The 20,216-nt window shown below is 40.8% G+C and overlaps 1 protein-coding gene across 14 annotated transcripts in view; it reads left to right on the forward strand.

Annotated features, from left to right (window-relative positions):
* Positions 1 to 20,216, forward strand: part of ARHGAP24 (Rho GTPase activating protein 24) — a 472,122-nt gene that overhangs the window by 415,127 nt on the left and 36,779 nt on the right. For 12 of the 14 annotated variants that reach the window (XM_036338571.1, XM_036338610.1, XM_036338582.1 and 9 more), the window contains one exon: positions 11,374 to 11,581. In XM_036338571.1, the coding sequence (XP_036194464.1) occupies positions 11,374 to 11,581 (208 nt within the window). Of the gene's footprint in view, positions 1 to 300; positions 1,271 to 1,750; positions 1,955 to 11,373; positions 11,582 to 20,216 lie in introns of those variants that run through there. The other 2 variants (XM_036338653.1, XM_036338693.1) reach the window with 2 other exon arrangements.

A 20,216-nucleotide genomic window follows, 5' to 3' on the forward strand; every position in this document is an offset into this window, starting at 1 on the left:
TTAAATCAGCACTCACAAGTAGATTGAACTGCAAAGCATGCTTTGTAAAAACCTTGTAGAGGAAGAGAATAGATACAGGAAGGAGGGGGCAAACGTGTTGCCCACTTGGGGGTGGCTTGGTGCTGTTGGATTTCTGGAGGGAATGATGCAGCCGACTGGAAAGGTGCAGCACAGACAAGCGCCAGGAAGTCCACTCAAAGTCAAAGGAAGAAAAAAGGGGTCCACCCCGCGGGGTGGCCTCCCCCTCCTCCCCGCACACTGTTGTGACTGCACCTGCTGCATGTGACCAGCGGGCACTGAAGGCAGCAGCAGCCACAGCAGTGGTGACGAGGCAGCCGCAGCCTGCCAGCTCCCGCCCAGCTCTCATTGAGAAAAGGGAGCCGGAGCGGAGGAGGGGAGAGGCTCCCTGCAGCGCTGCCTCTTCCCAGGACCCAAGGCGTCTCCAGGAACGGGCACTTGACTGTTCTGAAGTGGTGATTCCCTCGGGAGCCCCCCCGGAGTTTGAAGACGGAAGGGGAAAGGGAGGAGAAGCCTGCGGAGAGCGTCCGAGGATGAGGGGTGCTCTAAAAGGGACAGGGGGGCCCTTTGGAAAGAATCCGTCACGCACTGAAGTGCGTTCTGGAGAAGGTGCCATTATTTGCCTCCCCTATTGCTCAGAGGAAAGGAGCCAGCAAGGACGACCCTGAAGCATTCCTCAGGGTCCTTTTTGTCACTGTTGCTCTGTCCCCTTGCACATGGCTATTTGATGACCTTTCCCGAAGAATCCCAGTGCCCCCAGTTCCAGCTGAGAAGACAGTTCTTAATAAAAAATAAAAAAAAAATCCTGCTGTCTGAATGGGAGGCGCAGCTTGCTTGCTGCGGTTCTTTTTGCTGTGATATTTTGGAATGGCTGCAGAAATTTTTTTAAAAAAAGAAAATCCTTAAAAACTCTCTGGATTAGGCAAGAGAAAAGGAAGTGTTTTCTTGTGCCAAAAAGAAGTAAATGAGAGGTGGGAACGTACCCCTGTTTCAGGACTTGGAGGATAAAAACCTATGAGTTGTAGGAGTCAGCACTTAAGACCTGACAAATAAACAAACATGAGAAGGAGTGGCTGTGGGGTATCCTACCGAGGCAGGTCTTAAAGGAAGCTGAAACTGTCAGAACTTTGGGCCTGTATGATGCCTGAAGACCGAAATGTGGGGGGGCGCCCCTCAGGTGCCTTAGCGTCAACTCCTTTCATTCCTAAAACTACATACAGAAGAATCAAAAGATGTTTTAGTTTTCGGAAAGGTAGGTAGATGATATGTTAATGTCCTTTTTAAAAGTATGCATATGTTCTCTGATGCTTTAAGGTCAGTTTATGCTCAGATAAAATGGGAGCCTGGAAACCAAGAGATTAGAACTGTGCAGAAGTGATTTGTGTGCGTCTTTGCTTGTCTAGACTGATTTTCCAAGGTGCAGATTGATCTGTTTCTTACTGCCTGCAAATAGTCTGGGGAGGTGGGGCTTACAGAATGGTGGGGCTCTAGAGTGACTGACTGACGGATGGAGAAGTAAACAGGCTGAGCTGACCATCCTGATGGGAGGGGCCACGACCACCTTGGGCTGTTCCCAGACCCAAATCAAGCAGCCATGTTGCTACCCATTGAAATGGGTCCCTCTCAAATCCCCTCTGTTCTCCCATCATATCTGTTTGGCTCTGACCGCCTGTGCTTGCCTCACCTCCCCTGCTGAGAAAATGTTAATAATCAGGTTACTTGTTGTGACCTTTGCCAGAGGCTCTCAGCCACACTGAATAACACTGATTAGAAGTAGAAGTCATCTTGACTTCCCAAAGAGGTGGCATTGGAAGAGGCCAAAGCTAGGAACTATCAGAAATAAGGCGTGGGGAAACACAACAATTGATGGTCGGGAAAGGAAACTAAGGCATTTCTGAAGCAATGAATGAAGGGAGAGTTAAAGAGCACAGCACAGGTAAAATGAATGTTGTTAGAAAATGATGATGTATCAAAAGATTTTAACATTTTATTTTGCTTCAAAATGGGAATCATAAATGGAATGATTATCTAAATTGGAACTAGGTAATTATCACTTTAATGTCCTGTACAGAGAGCTAATTTAATCAGGAGCTGATCTAACATCCAAGGTCGTTCTTTCTCCCTTTTTTCTTTGATCTGCCACCTATTAACCCCCTCTACTTAGTCACCAACAACAACAACAAAGAGAATTAAGAAAAAAACACTTATATAAAGAAAAATATAGTGGGAATTTTTTAAAACTAAACCTTGTTCCTTCTGAGTCTGTCCCTTTGAGCAGCTAAGGTCTGGCTAGGATCATTAGCATATATTATCAGCAAGGAATTCAGGTGTTAATTTTTATTCCTCTCTCATCCATAAAGATAATTAAATGTACATGTCTCACATTTTAGAGAATTATAGAGATTTCAGAACAGGGTGGTAGAGCACAGATTAGGGTTACTGTGAGACTGTAGCACTGAGAGAGAAACAGACAATGATAGAAAGTGAAGACTAGAAACTAGTTGCTTACAAGACATTTGCTCTTCTAATTCCCTCACCTCAGACACTAAACCGGGTTGATCCAAATACCAGAGACAGTCTATGTTTCCGGGTTATTGCTCTTCGTCTGTAATATGAGGCGTTCTGGGGACAATTAATGTATTTTGAAGCCTAGAGCAAGGTCTTTATTATCTTTATCACCTTTTCTCCTTTAATAGTGGAGTATAGCAGATCTGCAAGCATCCTGGCTAACAGGGCTGCCCCTTCCGCCTTCTTCCCTTTCTCCTTAAACACCAGCGAGGGGAGGCAGAGCCTGCAAAGGAGTTCCCCTGGGCTGGCAAAGGCAGTCACAGGAGTGGGAGCAGCTTCTGTCTCTCGTCTCCTGTGGGCTATTTTTAAAGCATTGTTCTTCCCTCCGCAAAGTCGCAGTCATCTGAGGAATGCTCAGCATCTGAGTCAAGGATTAACAGATTTTTAATTTACGAAGCTGCATTCTGGTTTCTGTCAGAGCATAAAGGAGAGGAGGTGCGGGAAGCATTCAGCTGCTGGAAGTTTTCTTTCCCTTTCTCCAGAGCCAGTCAGTGCACACGGGCCTCCCTCAGCCCACTGGCTGCAGGAGCACAGGGATCAGGGACCCAGTGGGGTTCCTGGAGGGCAGGGGTGCAGGCTGCTGGCCTGCTGTCTCCTGCTGCCCTAGTCAGTCACTCAGGTCAGCAGCAGCCAGCAGCACGGGCTGTTTAAGGTCTGGCCCTGAAAAGAACGAACTTTTCTTTCAGTCCTGGATTCCCAAGCCATGCCACCTTAAGAAGAGAGGGTTCCTTTGTGCTTTGTTTAATCTCCTGGGCACTCAAGTAGTTCAAGAAGTGGACCTAGTTTCTGAGTTCCTCTCCCAAGCCGGTTGGAGAGCATCAGCTTAAGCCATTTCAGTGAAAGCCAAAGGGAGAGGGCAGGAATCATGGCCGAGAGCCCAGAAGTAAGAATGGTGACGTGTCTGCTTTTCCTGGTCCACATTTAGGGCATATTCTTGACTGTTGTCAAGGGCAGGCGGACAGAAGAAACACCCTCAGGATGAAGTGTGGCGTTGAGTCCACGTGTCCAGCGCCCTGATGGTATTGGAGCTTGCATGCTATGTGAGCTGTAACTACCTTCTCAGGGTTCCTTTTTCTTCAGGCTCTTCTGTCCTTGTCATCTTTCTCTGTCTTTGTTTAGGTACTAATACAGGTCACTGAAAAGGTTTCCCAGTGGTTTTAAAAATCTAGGAAAAACAAACACCTAATAGGCAGGAAGCTGGGGATAGGGGTGCTCAGTGTTTATGTTCCGGTGAGATAAAGATTACAATGTGTTTTTATTCTCTTGATTTTTTTTTTTTTTTTTTTTTTTTTACCTCTTTAAGACTAATATCTAATATGCGAAGCAGAACCAGTCTTTTGATTCCCTGGGGGTGGGTAACACTTGGGATCATGAATATTAGTGTTAATTTCTAGTTGTAATAGGCTGGTTGGTTTAAAGTTATTGTGATCATGGGGAAGACTAAAGTAAATTTTTAACCCTAACTTTAGCTTGTTGTTTGTTTTGTTTTGTTTTTGTCCTGAGTTTCCCTGTTCTTGGAGATAAGTCATCATTCATTTTCTGGTGCTCCCCCCCCCCCCCCCCCCCGCTTATACATAACCACTTAGCGTCTTCCTTCTTTGTATGCCTTCAGCCCCATTTCTGTTCCCATCATCTTAGTTCCGTGTCTCTATTGCTTCATGCACACAACTTACTTTAACCTAAAAAGTGGCTCTTCAAGACAGCACCCATCCTTACCTCTTTCCATCCCCAACATTCTTCACAAATTCCTGCAACACACAGTCCATTTGTGTGGAGTTTTTGTTTTGTTTTTGTTTTAACATTGAGAGAGATACATTGATTGGTTGCCTCCCTACCTGAGCCGAGGAACCTGCAACCAAAGTCTGTGCCCTTGACTGGGAATCAAACTGCAACCCTTTGGTCCACAGACCAATCCTCCAAACACAGAAAAACAGGCCAGGGCCATGCAATCCACTTGTAAAGCATCACCTAATAGATATTCCTAAGCAGTACTGTCAGCGGCATTCCACAGCTGAACATTTTCTTGACTCCAAGTTACATCTAAAGGAAGTCCTACCTGTTTCATATAATTATCAAACCTTCTAGCCAATTCCAACTATTCTTTAGAGAATAAACCCTTATTCCCCAGGCTGCCCCACTCCTTCTCCCTAAACACATCTTCTACATCACCTCTTTGCTTTTGTTCACTATGTCCTCTCTGCTATGATGCTCTCTCTACTCTGTTGTCTATCCAAACTTTTCAAGATATTGCTGGCTGTTGTTTCATCATCCATTATATTATCTTTTTGGCATTATGTTATAATGATATTTTTCTTTATTGTTGACACTATTACAGATGTCCCCATTACCCCCTCACTTTTGCCCACCTCTACCCAGCCCCCACCCTTACCCCCCTCTGGCCATCACCACACTGTTGTCTGTGTCCATGGGCTAAGCATACATGTTCTTTGGCTAATCCCTTCACCTTCTCTCATCCAGTCTTCCCCATCCCCCGCTCCTCTGACCTCTGTCAGTCTGTTCCATGTATCCACGCCTCTGGTTCTATTTTGGGATCTAATGAACATGCATCATACTCTTTACCCTGCAGCCCTTATATTTCATATATGCTACACTTTGCCACCTTATCTTCATAGCCATCTTAAAGTGCTGTATGCACTTTTGTAGTAGAAAAAGAGAGACATTTACTTATTCCCAAAGTGAAGAGTGATAATAGGTCTGCTCAATTAAGGTTTCAAGATTTATGGAAAACAGTAATATTCTTATCTACATTTTCCTGCTAGTCTCTATAAGCTATAAGGAATTAAAGCAAAATGTCTTCATAATGTTGGTGGATAAAATCAACATGTTTTTAAAAGATTATTGTATGTTGCTCATGTTGTAATTACACTTGTGGAAATTGACTTGTTCAACAGATTGCTACTATCCAAATCCATATAATTTTATATGGTGCTATAAATGAAGAGCTCATTAATTCATATATCAAAGTTTTATGGAGCATCTACCAAGTGATGCTGGGGTTGTGTTCACAGACTCCTTGGGGATTTAAAAAAAAACACAGAAATAAGTAATTATAATAAGCAATACGTTGAATTATGGGCAATGTCTGAGGAGCCCATGAACAAAAACTTGACTATGGGCTCATTTGCAAAGGCAGTGATTTCCCTGAACTACATGAAACCAGATTTAGTCTTTGGAAGTTACGAAAAGACACTTTCTCCTATATGACCCTAAAAGACTGGTCATCACTATGCAAAAGTTTGTCCGAGCTGAATTAACATAACAAGTGGGAAGAGGAAGTATATGGACCTGCATTTGTACCCCAGATCTGCCACTTTCCAAATTTGTGACTTTAGGTCACCAAACATCTCTGAATCTGTTTGTAGAAGAGCAACCTCCTTGTAGAATGTCTGTGAGTGTCATGAAAAAAATGCATGTAAATTGCATGGCTTGTACCTAGATGTAAATGGTGTCTATAATTACTCTGCTGGTCTAAGACCTAGGCCACTGGGTCACTATGTTCACATTATTACATTTAACTTTTCCAGGCCTTTATTTTTCTCCTTCCTTCCCCACTCTGACTATAAAAAGAGTCAAGATTCTGCCAAGAATTTATTGGTTATTACAGACTCTGAGCTCCTTCGTTTACATTTTCTATCATATAAGATTTGTTGGCTACTTAGAAAGTGCTGATGAGTCTGAAGTAAGCCTTAGCTGGTTTTGCTTCTATACTAGTTTGGATGTCTTTTATTTTGACTTGTCCATTTACCATGGGTGAATGTTCACTTTCAATAGAAAAATATTATAGTCCTGGTACCAAGACTTATTCTGTTACCAGGTTTACAGTAGCAGAAGAATAAGTAAAAGCAAATTCTCTCTATGGCTCAGCACGTGATCTATAGGAAGGGAGGAATGGCGAACTCTGAAAAATAACTGATAACAAAGAATTGGAGCAATAACCAAAATGCTTTTAAACTTCTGGTTTCTCGTCAGCAAACTAAGGATTTTTTTATTTTCAAGTTTTTATAGAAATCAATGCCACAACCTGAGAACTATTGAGTTCCCTTTTACTTTGAAGTTATTCTTATATTTCCTATAATTGAGGAGGTAAAATACTTTGCTTCAATGAACTCATTAATTCTACAAATATTTACGGAATAGTCAATCCTTACTCACTGCAGTATTAAGTCCCAGGGATAGAAGCAAGAGAGTTTGCCTGTGTCTTAGCCAGTTCAGGTCTCTATAACAAAATGACAGAGATTGGGTAGCTTGTAAACCTCAGATATCTATTTCTCATAGTTCTGGAGGCTGGAACTCTGACACCAGGCCAGGATGGCTGCATTCTGGTGAGAGCCCTCCTCCAGGTGGCAAACTTTGAGCCTCCTGCTGCATTCTCACCTGACAGAAAGGGAAGGAATGAAAGAGCTCTTTGGGATCCCTTTTATAAAGGCACTAATCCCATTCATGAGAGCTCTGCCCTCTTGACCTGATCAGTCCCCAAAGGTCCTGGCCTCCTACTACCATCATCTCAGGCCTTGGGTTTTCAACACAGGAATTTTTAACAGACACATTCAGATCAGAGCAGCATGGTAGAATGGAATGTGAATCTTGGAGTCCTTCAGATCTGATGCCACCCCATTTTATTCCTTGTGTATATGGCATCATAAAGATTACCAAAGCCTCTCTAAAGTTCATAAGATATGTAGTATACAACTGTTTTTCAATCTATCTAATAAAGAGGGAATATGCTAATTGACCCTCACACCATTGCAAAGATGGTGGCACCCACAGGCAACAAAGAGGGAATATGCTAATTGACTGCCCCATCCTCAAAGATGGCAGCGCCCACAGCCAATAAGGAGGGAATATGCTAATTGACTGCCCCACCCTCAAAGATGGCAGTGCCCAGAGCCAATAAGGAGGGAATATGCTAATTGACTGCCACACCCTCAAAGATGGTAGTGCCCACAGCCACAAGATGGCCAGCAGGGGAGGGCAGTTGGGGGCAATCAGGCCTGCAGGGAAGGGCAGTTGGGGGCAACCAGGCTGGCAGGGGAGGGCAATTGGGGGCGATCGGGCCAGCAGGGGAGCAGTTAGGCATCCACCAGGCTGGCAGGGGAGTGGTTAGGGGGTGATCAGGCTAGCAGGCAGGCAAGTAGTTGGGAGCCAGCAATCCCAGATAAGGAGAGGGATGTCATATTGGAGGGGTCCCAGATTGGAGAGGGTGCAGGCTGGGCTGAGGGACACACCTCCCACCCCCAGTGCACAAATTTTGTGCACCGGGCCTCTATTGTATAATAATAATAAATGAAAACTAATTCTCTTACTATAATAATAATGAAAACCCATTCCTCTTTTGACTACTGAGGGACTAGTTCAGTACAGAGAGTCATCTAAGGAAATTCTTACATAGCAACGTGTTAAGACATCAAAGAAGAAATTTACCAAGCTTTGCTTCTAGGATGGGGGTGAGAGAATGGTAATACAGTCTTAATTAACACAGGAGATGATATAAGTTGCATCTTGCAGGATAAATTTTTCTAGGCTAACTGGTGATTGCAGGTCTTACCTTCTAGAAGAAAGCAACAAATTGTTCAGTATAGTTAGCATGTTGTTTGTGAAGAAGCCGCGGAAATGAGGGTGGATATGGCACAGTGCCTGGCACATAATGGATGTCACCTAAACATTGTTGATGGAAAAAGACAGTGGAAAAAGACGGAGGTCACATTGTGGAGACTTTGTATTTCATGCAAAGGAGTTTCGTTGGCCAGTGGCAGACACCATTGGAAGAAATGCAGCAAAAGAATGGCACGATCTGATTTAAATACTATGAAGGTCGCTGTGGCAACACTTACTAGGATTTGGGACTTTCCAAAAAGTCATTTAGGAAATATTGAGGATCTAGCCCATTGTAGTAGTAATGACCCTGGAAAGGACCAACCTGGTGAGTGAATGAGGGTAGTGAAGGAGGGAGGAATCTAGCTTGGCTCTCAGATGGCACTTCCATGATTTGGGGGGGTGTATCGCTGGAACTGATAACTAAAATCAGAACTATAGGAAGTGGAACAGGTTTTGAAGAAAAGATTAGTTAGCCAGTTTTAGACATTTTGAACTTGAGATACCCATGTTGAGGGTTCTAATGGCACTTAGAAATGTAATGCTAGAGACCACAGAGTGGCCCAAATTGAGACACAGATCTGGGAATAATTGATATGCAGTGAAATTAAGTGGAGTCCAGCAAAGGAATTGTGACAAGTAAGGTGAAAACAGGGCTGAGGACATAACCCAGGGAACCAGCAAACCTATGAGAAGGGGGAGTAGGTAGCATATCAAAAAGGAGACTGGGAAGAGTATTCTGGAAGGCAAGAATTATGTGACATGTGAACAGTATCAGGAAGAAGAGTGAGATTGATAATTTTAAGGGGAGTGGGGCATATAGTATTACAAAAATAAATTAAGCTGTCAATGATTTGGCAACTAGAAAGTTGCTAAAAAAGCTCTTTTATTTATTTATTTTTAAATATATTTTTATTGATTTCAGAGAGGAAGGGAGAGGGAGAGAAGAGATAGAAACATCAATGATAATCATTGATCAGCTGCCTCCTGCACACCCCCTAGTGGGGATCAAGCCTCCAACCCCGGGCATGTGCCCTTGACTGGAATCTAACCCGAGACCCTTCAGTCCGCAAGCTGACGCTCTATCCACTGAGCCAAACCAGCTAGGGCTAAAAAAGCTATTTTTTTAAAATATATTTTATTGATTATTTACAGAGAGGAAGGGAGAGGGATAGAGAGTTAGAAACATCGATAAGAGAGAAACATCGATCAGCTGCCTCCTGCACACCCCCAACTAGGGATGGGCCCGCAACCAAGGTACATGCCCTTGACCGGAATCGAATCTGGGACCCTTCAGTCAGTCCGCAGGCCGACGCTCTATCCACTGAGCCAAACCGATCAGGGCTAAAAAAGCTATTTTAGTGGCATGGTGGTATCATAGGCCAAAGTGCAGTAGGTAAGCAAGAAGATAGAAAGGGATGGACTGAAGCCAGAGTAATACCTGGGATACTAGGAGCAAAGAGAAAAATTACAGGATGCAGAGAGTCCAAGATTTGCCTTGTATTTGTTTAGTTTTTAGGATTAATGGAATTTGAATATATCTATCTGATCACATTCACTACCTTCACTGGCTGCCTCTAGCTATTTGTTTTATAAATCACAGTAAAGGAGGAATCTCGCAAACCCTGAAGGTTGCTTAGATTTCTCTTCTCTCCCTTTCCCTCTCCCTCTCCCTCTCCCTCTCCCTCTCCCTCCCTCTCCCTCTCCCTCTCCCTCTCCCTCTCCCTCTCCCTCTCCCTCTCCCTCCCCTCCCCCTCCCCCTTCCCTCCCCTTCTCCCTCCCCTCCCCCTCTCCTTCTCCCTCCAGTTTAAACAGCCTCACACAGATATAATAAGTTCACCTGTGTGATTTTCTTTCTCAGTCCAATGAAAACTCATGTCCTTGGTAATGCTTTATGGCACCAACAATGTTCTTTTAGGGGAGGTATGCATGATGTACTGTCATCACCCCAGAAATTCTGGCAAGATTTTATCAGGGAGTATGAAACCTCACTGGGAATTTACATGGGCATAGTGGGAACTGTTTGCTGACTCACGTAACAGAGAATATTCCTTTAATAATCTACTAATCAATATGTCTTTTTCCTATGCTGCTAGTTGGGAATAGCTCATAACCTTTGTTCTTTTTTATTAATTTTAAAATTTAAAGTTTCACTGCTCCCTCAAAGAAAATTGTAAATAAAACATTAAAAAAAAATTTCTCCCCCTCACTTTCCTCATAAAAATTATTATACTGGAGGTTAACTCACGCCAACCATGCAAGCCAGAGACACTTGGGACATCCTATTTACATGCTACATAATGGGAAGTGTACATCTATTATCATTCATATCAAGGCTAGATCTAGAGGAGAAACTATGATTTCCCACAGGAATTTCTAAATATATGTTACTACTGTCTACATACTGTAACTCTCACATATGATATGCTAAATAGGCATAGCTCTTTACATAAAAAAAAGAGTTTCCTTGGGTAGCATACTCATAAATATTCAGTTTTTTGCTTCATTTTTATTTTTCTGACCTTCTCATAAATTTACACTCAGCAGAAATCACCCATCCTAGTACGACAACAAGCACTGAGGTAGGCAAGCTAGCAAGCTGGCAGGTTACTTCCGCCATGGCTCAGTGTTTAGTCATTCTGCACACTACGCACGCAGCACTTGTTATAGCTGCTGTGTTATACAAACAGAATGACTCTGGATCCGACAGCCTCGAACAAACCTGGCTCACCACTTACTAGCTGTGTGACATTCAGCAAATTATTCAATCTTTCTATGCTTTAGTCTCCTCCTCAATAAAATTGAGGGTATATTGGTGGTGCCTCCCTCACAGAGTCCTGTGAGTGTTAAATGAGAGAAATACTGATACGCTGCATGGCATACACAGGGACAGTTTAGTCATTACCGCGTTGGAGCACAAAAAAGGTATGCTATTTTACTCCCTTTTGCAATTTAAAATAATTCCCCACCCATCGCTGGGGTATTACATAATTTGAACATGCAACAGGTATTTTTCTTGAATTTGATTCTGTAAGAATGTGAGGTTCCAAATGTGAAATGCTTGCTAGCATTCCAATCTTTCTTTTCCCTTTACATTGAGTTTTAAAAGAAAGCATCAGAGTGGGAAGAGATACATTTCTTATATTCATTGTGATTTTTTTTTTATTTCTTCAGGCATCTTTGGGCAGAAACTGGAGGAGACTGTCCGTTATGAGAAGAGATATGGGAACCGCCTGGCTCCCATGTTGGTGGAGCAGTGCGTGGACTTCATCCGACAGAGGGGGCTGAAGGAAGAGGGGCTCTTCCGGCTGCCAGGCCAGGCTAACCTTGTCAAGGAGCTCCAGGATGCCTTTGACTGTGGAGAGAAGCCATCATTTGACAGGTAGATTTTAAGATTTTACCAACCATCCTTTACTGGGAAATTCAATCTGAACTGAAAGGATGCAGTCAGCTGAGACATTGTCATTGATGTTGTAATAGTATAGATGATGTTAATTACATGGTCACACAGTTATGGATTGTTTTTATTAAGTTGCAGAGTCAAAGATTTGATGCTTCAGATTTCTTTTCTCTTCTGTGCTTTTTTACCCCTTAAAACAGTTGTTTGTTTTTTAATATGTTTTTATTGATTTTAAAGGAGGGGGGGGAGAGAGAGAGATAGAGAGAGTAACATCAATGTGAGCGAAACATTGATTGTTTGTCTCCAGTAAGCACCCTAGACCTGGGACTAAATCCACCACCTGGAAATGTGCCCTGACTGGGAACTGAAGCAGCAACCTTTTGGGGCATGGGATGATGCCCAACCAACTAAGCCACACTGGCCAGGGGCCCCCTTAAAAACAATTTTATTGATTATTTTTCTTTGGTTCTAAATTAAAGCTGTATTTAACATCGGAAAAGTGAACCTTTTTAAAAAAATATTTTTATTGATTTCAGAGAGGATGGAGAGGGAGAGAGAGAGATAGAAACATCAATGATGAGAGAGAATCATTGATTGGCTGCCTCCTGCACACCCCCTACTGGGGATCAAGCCCTCAACTTGGGGATGTGCCCTTGACTGGAATCGAACCCAGGACCCTTCAGTCTGCAGACTGACGCTCTATCCATTGAGCCAAGTCAGCTAAGGTGGAAGAGTGAACTTTTAAAGTACAAGTCTTCTCTGGTTTGATTTTTAAGTTGTTTAAGCTAAAGGATATTAAAAATATTGATAAGATTAGGATATTGGCAATGTATTTAAAAATAACTATTTGTTATGATGATAGTAAGAAGCATTAGATTTTAAATAGATGCCTCCATCTTAACCCAAAATAAATTTACAAAGAAACAAGAAGTATGGCATGGTGAAAGTTAGGAAATAATGGAAGTTCCAGAGGAGAAAGTATACAGCCAGTTAAGAGTTAAACATAGTTACTATTTTGTGATTTACCTCCTTTCTCTAATTTAGTAGAAAAAATAAATAATTTTTATCTTAATATTATTAATTTAACACCGTGCAGCAAAGATTTTTCCATATTAAGAATTAAAAAATGGGGTTCTTTCAATATATTTCAATATATTTTACCTTAGTATTTTATTTCAATGTATTTTAACTAAGTATTTTATCAATATATTTTCCATTTATTATGTTAATGTCATGAGTTACATTCTTTGATTTGCAAGTGTGAAAGCGACTTTATATTCCTATGATAAACTATATTTGGTTGTTATGTATTATCCTTGTTATATATTACTATATCTGACTTGTAAATAATATGTTAAGGATTTTTGGACCTATATTGACCAAACATATTTTGTAATGTTTTTGACTAGTATTGTTATCAGAGGAATTCTGGCCTCAAAATTAGTTGGAAAGTGTCTCCTCTCCCTCTGTTTTCTGAAAAATATATGAGTTTGTATTATTTGTCCCATAAAACTTTGATCAAATTTATTAGTGACATTATCTAGTCTGATGTTATTTTTGTGGGAAAGTTTTTAGATGTGGCTCTTCTAACTTTTTCTTGTACCGTTTCATTTATGTCTGTCATGAAACTTGTCCATTCCATATAACTTTTCAAATTCATTGTCATCTTACTTTTTGTGTAATGTCTGTAGATTGTTCCCTGTTTTACTTATGATGTTAGCAATTTGTGACATCCATTTTTCTTAATCATTCTCCCTAGTATGTTATTAATATACTAGAGGCCCAGTGCACAAATTCATGCACAGGTGGGGTCCTTAGGCCTGGCCAGAGATCAGGGCCAATCAGAGTCGGGCCAATTGGGGCCTGCTGGCCAGGGGGAGGGATAGGGCATGGGAAGTTGGCCACTGGCCCTGAGAAGGGAGCCAGCCCTCGGCCCCCCTGGGAAAGGGGCTGCGTCCACCACCATCCTCCCCTATTTCCCCATCCCAGCCTGAGGCCCAAAGGCCTTGGCGGGGTCGGGAGAGGAGGGACAGTCACTGGGCCAGGTGCAGAAGGAACGGAAGCCGGACACTGCCATTGGCACCCTGCCACTGCGTGGTTTCCCCGCCTCTCCCCCTCCTCCTTCCCTCACCGCTGTGTCGCCACCGCTGCGGGTGGGCCAATTGGGGCCTGCCAGCAGGGGAGAGGGGTGGGGCACAGGAGGTTGGCTGCCAGCCCTAAGGAGGGAGCTGGCCCTTGGCCCCTCTGGGAAAGGGGTTGTGTCTGCCGCCCAGCCCAGGGCCCAAAGACCCCAGTAGGGTTGGGAGAGGAGGCAATGGTGGCCAAGCAGGGCGCATGAGGTTGGCTGTGGGAGCACACTGACCACCAGGGGGCAGTTCCTGCATTGAGCGTCTGCCCCCTGGTGGTCAGTGCATGTCATAACGACTTGTCAACCGGTCATTCAGTCGTAAAGGCTGCTTAGGCTTTATATATATATATATATATATATATATATATATATATATATATATATATATATATATATATATATATATATATATATTAAGCTTTTAAAAGAACCATTTTTAGTGTCACTGATTTTCTCTCTTTTTCCATCCTCTATTCTGTTCTATTATCCTTGGTTATTGTTCTTCCCCTGGTGATTGTTCTTTGTTTAACCCTGTGGAGTTCTACCCTTTGTGTGTTTATTTAGTATTTAGACCAAAGACTTGGTATTTAGACAAAGATTCAAGAAGACCTCAATGTAGAATTCAAGATTTTTTTTTTTTTTTTTTTTTGGCAAAATGCCCTCCAGCCGCTTCTACCTCCCCAAACTACAACTTCTGTCTCCTTAGCTCAGCAAAACTATTGTTATTTTAAAGCCCTCATCCAGTCCCAGGGTCTGGCAGATGCCTCTGTGTGCAAGCCTGAAGTCATCATGAGACTTATCTCCTTTAATTCCATACTCTCCAAGGTCACATGTTTGCACTGTTTGTTGTTCAATATCATATTTTATATAGTTAGACTAGCTTTCTCATTTTTTAGTAGAAAAATTGTTAACTGTTATTCTGTGAAGGCTGTGAGCAGATTCTTTCCTCAGCAGTCCTGAAATCCTGCTGGACAAGTTATCAGGGCCCCTCTCCTGGGGCTGGGACATGTTCCTACTTAGGACTTGGTGTGCCCTCTAGTTCTGCTCTCTGAGACTTACTTCCTTTTCTGCAAGAAATGGCTCCTATTTCTAGTGGAGTTATTTCTTAGCCTACTTCCTGCCCATGAAAGGATCCAAAGTTTCCTTTCATTTTGAACTGATACTATCTGGGTTTTTTTCCCCCAAGTTACCACAACTTCTTTTAAAAACTTGGTTTTTATCATCTGTATTATAATTCACTTGTTGAGACAAAGTCACACCCATGCATCTCTTTGCAGGCCCTTCCATATTCCGTCTGTGAGTCAGGCTGCTATAGAATAATCTTAGGATTCTTCTAAATACTTTCATGTTGCTGAGAGAATCTGTGAGGTGCTGCTTTAGTTCTTCTAGAGTTTTAACAAAGGGGTTTTGCAGCCACACCCATCATAAAGGTAAATAGAAATCTTTACCTTCAGTTCTGTACTCCTGGCATCTTTGCTCTGTGCCCATTTCTTACTTTGAGAATCTTTTATCAGCTAGAGATACTTGGGGTCACTATAGTTTCTCTAAATTTTTCTTCAAAGATGAACAGTTCCTTCTTTAGCCTCATCAGGAACATTTATTATGTTCTGAATTATGCAAACGATAGTCTTGCTAATTTTTCTACCACTGCTTAATAAGCATTTACTTTTTCTAGCCTCTAATAGCAGTTTTCTCATTTTGCTTCCAGCTCTTACTAATAGGCTCTTTATTGCCTGCCCAGACTCTGTTCCAAGGCCGAGAGATATATTTGCAATTTTTGCTGTAGCAGCACCCAGTTTCTGGTACCAATGACTATTTCAGGCATCTATTGCTGCATTGCAAACCACGCCAAATTCTTTTGTTTAAAAGCAACAGCAACCTTTTCAGATTCTGCATTTGGGCATTGCTGGGCAGAGACACCTTGCCTCCATTCCCCATGGTGCTTATTGCCTCAATCTTGTGTAGCTGCAAGCTGAATGAAGTAGTTAAGAGACGTCATTCAAAGTCTGGTATCTAAGCGGGGCTGATGGCTGGTTAAGCTTCACTCTTCCTCTGCACACTCTTGGATCCTTCAAGGCTTCTCTCTTTAGCCGATTGTTGGAGCTCTTTAAGGGGTATCTCAAGACTCAAGACAAGAGTGGGTAGGCTCAGAACTGGCACAATGTTAGGTTCACTGAATACTATTGGTCAAAAGTAAAGCATAAGACCAGCTCAGATTTAAAGGCATTGAAAGCCCTTTTTTAAAAAAATATATATATTTTTATTGGTTCAGAGAGGAAGGGAGAGGGAGAGAGAGGTAGAAATATGAATGATGAGAGAGAATTATTGATCACTGCCTCTTACACACCCCCACTAGGGATGGAGGCTGCAACCTGGGCATGTGCCCTGACCAGGAATTAAACCATGACCTCCTGGTTCATAGGTCATCACTCAACCACTGAGCCATGCCAACCAGGACAACTCTTCTTCTTGATGGAAGGTGTGGTATACATGTATGGAGATGAAAGAAATTGACAGTCACCATCTATCTCATTCATTTCTTCAGAAAATAATTTTGGAGTGTTTACTTTGTCTTAGATATAATTCTATGTGAAAAAGACAGACCAGGTCTATTCTTTTTTTGTGGAGTTTGCACTATTTGTGATGGTCAGATAAACAATAAACAGTCAATATATAAGTAACTTCTAGAGTGATAAGGGGTGAAGTGCTAATATGTTAGTAAGTGAAGTGGTGGAGATACACACCTCTTTCCTGAGGATGTAACATTTGGGTGTAGCTTGAATGAGAAGACCTAAGATACCGTGGCAGCACATTGTAGGTAGAGGAGCAAGTACAAAGGCCCAGAAGAACATAACCCCACTGTGGCTGAACTACAATGAGTGATGATTAGAGTCCTCAGAGATGACATTAAAGGAGTTGATCCTGTGTAGTCCAATAGACTGTAATAAGACACTTAGTTTTTATTCTAAGTGAAATGGAAATCTATTGAAAGATTTTTAACAAGTAAATGAAGTGATTTTATTTACATGTTTAAAAGGGTCACCCTATAGAGGAAATCTAAATAACAAAAGACTTTCCTTTCATCTTTGTCACCAGAACTAAAAATGCAAGAACTGAGGATAAAATCCAAATATTATAACCAATAAATACTTCCATTATTCTTATCATTGTGGAAATTGTAAAGGTTTTAGCAGCTCTGGCAAGGAGCCAGGGATGAAAACCAAAATATATACATATTTCTTATCATATCACAATATTATAGTCTGACAACCTGAATGTCCTTGTTTTGATAAATAGATTGTCAAGTTTGAGGCCAGTCACAGGGAGGCAGATATGCAATTTACCAGATTCTGCTTATTAAATAAAAAGGATTCCAAGATTTATGAATAGTGAGATAAAAAGAAGAGAGTTACATATTTGTGTCAAAATTTAATTGTAAAGTACACTGGTAGGGAAATAAACAATCTCTAACTTCCCAAGGAGAGTAAGATTATTTTCAGAACCATATTCACATATTTAGTTAATTATCCGAGTTTGAAATTTTACATGACCAAGTCCTAGCTCAGGTTTCTGTTTTCAGGATGTGAAGACAAAAATCCTGGGGACATTTGCTAGTTCAAGTTAATCTCACCAGTGTTCAAAATCAGAATAATTAAAAAAACAACAATACTTTAAAAATACGGACTATTAGGATTTAAAGCAAAGTACAAAAGTTTTTTATTGTGAAATATGTTAAAGAGCAAGAGTAAATAAATATTTTTCTTCTTTATTTGAATAATGCTTATATCTCACTAAGTAGTCAACAGGAGTTAGCTTTCATCTTTATACTTATTAAAATCTGAAAAAATATTCTCAGGAAATCTGCAATGGTAATCTCTCATTTTAATAGTGAGGATTACTATTATAGCACTAATATAAAGGTCTAAAATTTGATTTTTAAAGTGAACTTTTAAAATCTATAATAATAAAAGCATAATATGCTAATTAGATGAGACAGCCTAATGACTTTCTGGATGTCCTTCCGAATGAAGTCAGGGCTGCGAGGGCCGAGCCCCTTGCACGAATTTCGTTCATTGGGCCTCTAGTAAGATTATAAAACTATAACATATAAAGTGTTATTAAAATTTAATAAATGTTATTAGTCATTTTAAATTATAACATTTTGTATATGATTTATAATATAGAAATGTATATGAAGAAAAAGTGACTATTTCAAAATTAAATAACCCAGAGAGTTATTGCTATATATAACATAAATATATATATAGACTTAGACATATAGCTATATTAAAATACAGATATATATGTATATATATGTGTGTATATATATATATATATGTAAGTATTGGAATCACACAATTTTTACATTTTGCCTTTTCTTATTAACATATATCATGAACAACTTCTCATATTACTAAGTAGTTTTCAAAAACATGATCTCAAGGACTATGTAATAATTTATCATATTAGTACCCCAGTTTGTTTGATTCCCCCTCTGTTGTTTTCAATGTTTTGTATACATCAGACCTATGCTGACAAGCATCTGTATTCATAAATCAGCCTGTGGTTTTGAAACTGTAGATGCATTTGGAAGATAATCTTTTTGTATTTGAATGGGAGAAACATTTTGTCCTGTGGAAGAAAAATAAAAGACAGTAGAGAAAAAGAAATTTGGAACACACACTATTTGAATTTAGAGAGGTTGCCAGTGCATGGGCCAGCTTTTATTAGACCATGCACTTTCTCCTCTTCTGTAATTATATCAAACATTATTTTTCCAGTTCTGAGGTCCAAGTTTAAGACTTGCATGTTTGCATGACTTACGGTGTTTACAGTTAGATGACATTTTCCCACAGTTTCCTTGACCAAAATGAATTTTGTGAGAAAGAACATTCGCATTGACCTGAAAAATTTTGTATTTTATCAGTTTATGTCAACTCTTAAAAAAAACAACAGAAATCGTTTCTATCCATTCTTTCCTTCGTTTCCTTTTTTCTAGCTAGGAATAGAAACAAATTAAAACTCAACCTTTTTTTATTCAGCTTCCCCCCTTGGAGGGGACACGATGAAAAACAGAATGTGTAAAATCAAATTAGAAGCCAAGTGTTATCTTGTTCCCAAAGCTCTCCACATGGCATCAGCTGTTAAAGAAGACTCATTTCGGAAGAGTTGGGAACATAGAGTCAAGAATGGCCTTGTGGGTATCACTCTCACAGCATTAATTGCTCGGCAACAAAATAATTGCGTGCTTACAACACAGCATTCAAGAGCAAGGACAGCAGGCTGCGTGAAGCCAGTGATTTTACACATTCTGTCCAAGAATCCCATAAAACAGCTGCTGTCCTAGGTACTCCAGCTGCCCTCCCACACACCCAGTTCATTCTGCCCTCGCTCCTCCTTCTCAGCTTCTCCCCTTTTGTTTATGTTTTATTTGTTTGGGTGATTGAGTTAGGACCCCTAAACAAACTGTAAGTCTGCAGAAATAAAATGGGGGGAAAAATCCAAATCTGAAAATGTAGAAGTCAGAAAAGCCAGACACATTTTAGTTTTAATCTCTGGGCATCAATATAGGATTGAGCATTACTAAGCAGGGTTATAAAAGGTGAATGTGAAAGTGAGGAGCATTACTGACATAGTAGAGATTCTCAAAGATTAGTTTACATAAGAAATATCTACAAAGATATCTCAAGATTCAAATGCCTAGACCCTATTGCCTATTGTTCTGATTTTAAAGATTGAACGATGCCTAGGAATCTTCATTTAAAATAAATCTTGAGTTGAGTTTATATGCCTGGCCTTCTAACCATAACTTGGGAGATATAGGCTGGACTATAGGCTGCAGGAATGTGAGGTAAAGGGCAATGCTCATTTGAAGTGATGCGCCTCAGTTTTCTCATATATGAAATGAGAAAAAGTACCATCAGCCTCATGGCATTATTGGAAACAACATACTGGTTCTGACTAGGCTAGGCAGGTGTTGTGCTACTGTGAAAGATAAATTATTTTCTGGGGTATTCAGTTCATGTGTAAAATATATATCTTGCTAGCTTCTAAAATGGGCTGAAATTTTAGATCGTACTGAAAAGTACTTCCCTGCACGTTTATGCCTTGATCCATGTGAGAAAGCAAACACGGAGCGTTTAGTAGCAAACTATACATTGTAGAGCCCTTGTGTCATAGTGTGAAATATTTAAGGTTAAAGATAGGGACTGGGGAGGAAGGTAAAAAAAGCAAGTGGTAGCTTAAGGTCATGTGGATAAAAAGTTGAAAAAGCAAAGAACACATTTCCAGGAGTTTGCTAAGGCAAGCCCTTATGGGGGACGAAAAGATGATTTTCCTTCTATCCTTCTAAGTTGTTCTTCCTGGACTAATAATCAAATTAACATGAGACAGATTAACTGGAGAAAATGACCAAGTTTATTATGCATCTACATGCAGGGAGCTCGATACAACTAAGAAACTGGAGAGCACTTTGGGCAATTGAGGCTT

This window comes from Myotis myotis, unplaced genomic scaffold (genome assembly GCF_014108235.1).
Source record: "Myotis myotis isolate mMyoMyo1 unplaced genomic scaffold, mMyoMyo1.p scaffold_m19_p_1, whole genome shotgun sequence".
NCBI lineage: Eukaryota > Metazoa > Chordata > Mammalia > Chiroptera > Vespertilionidae > Myotis > Myotis myotis.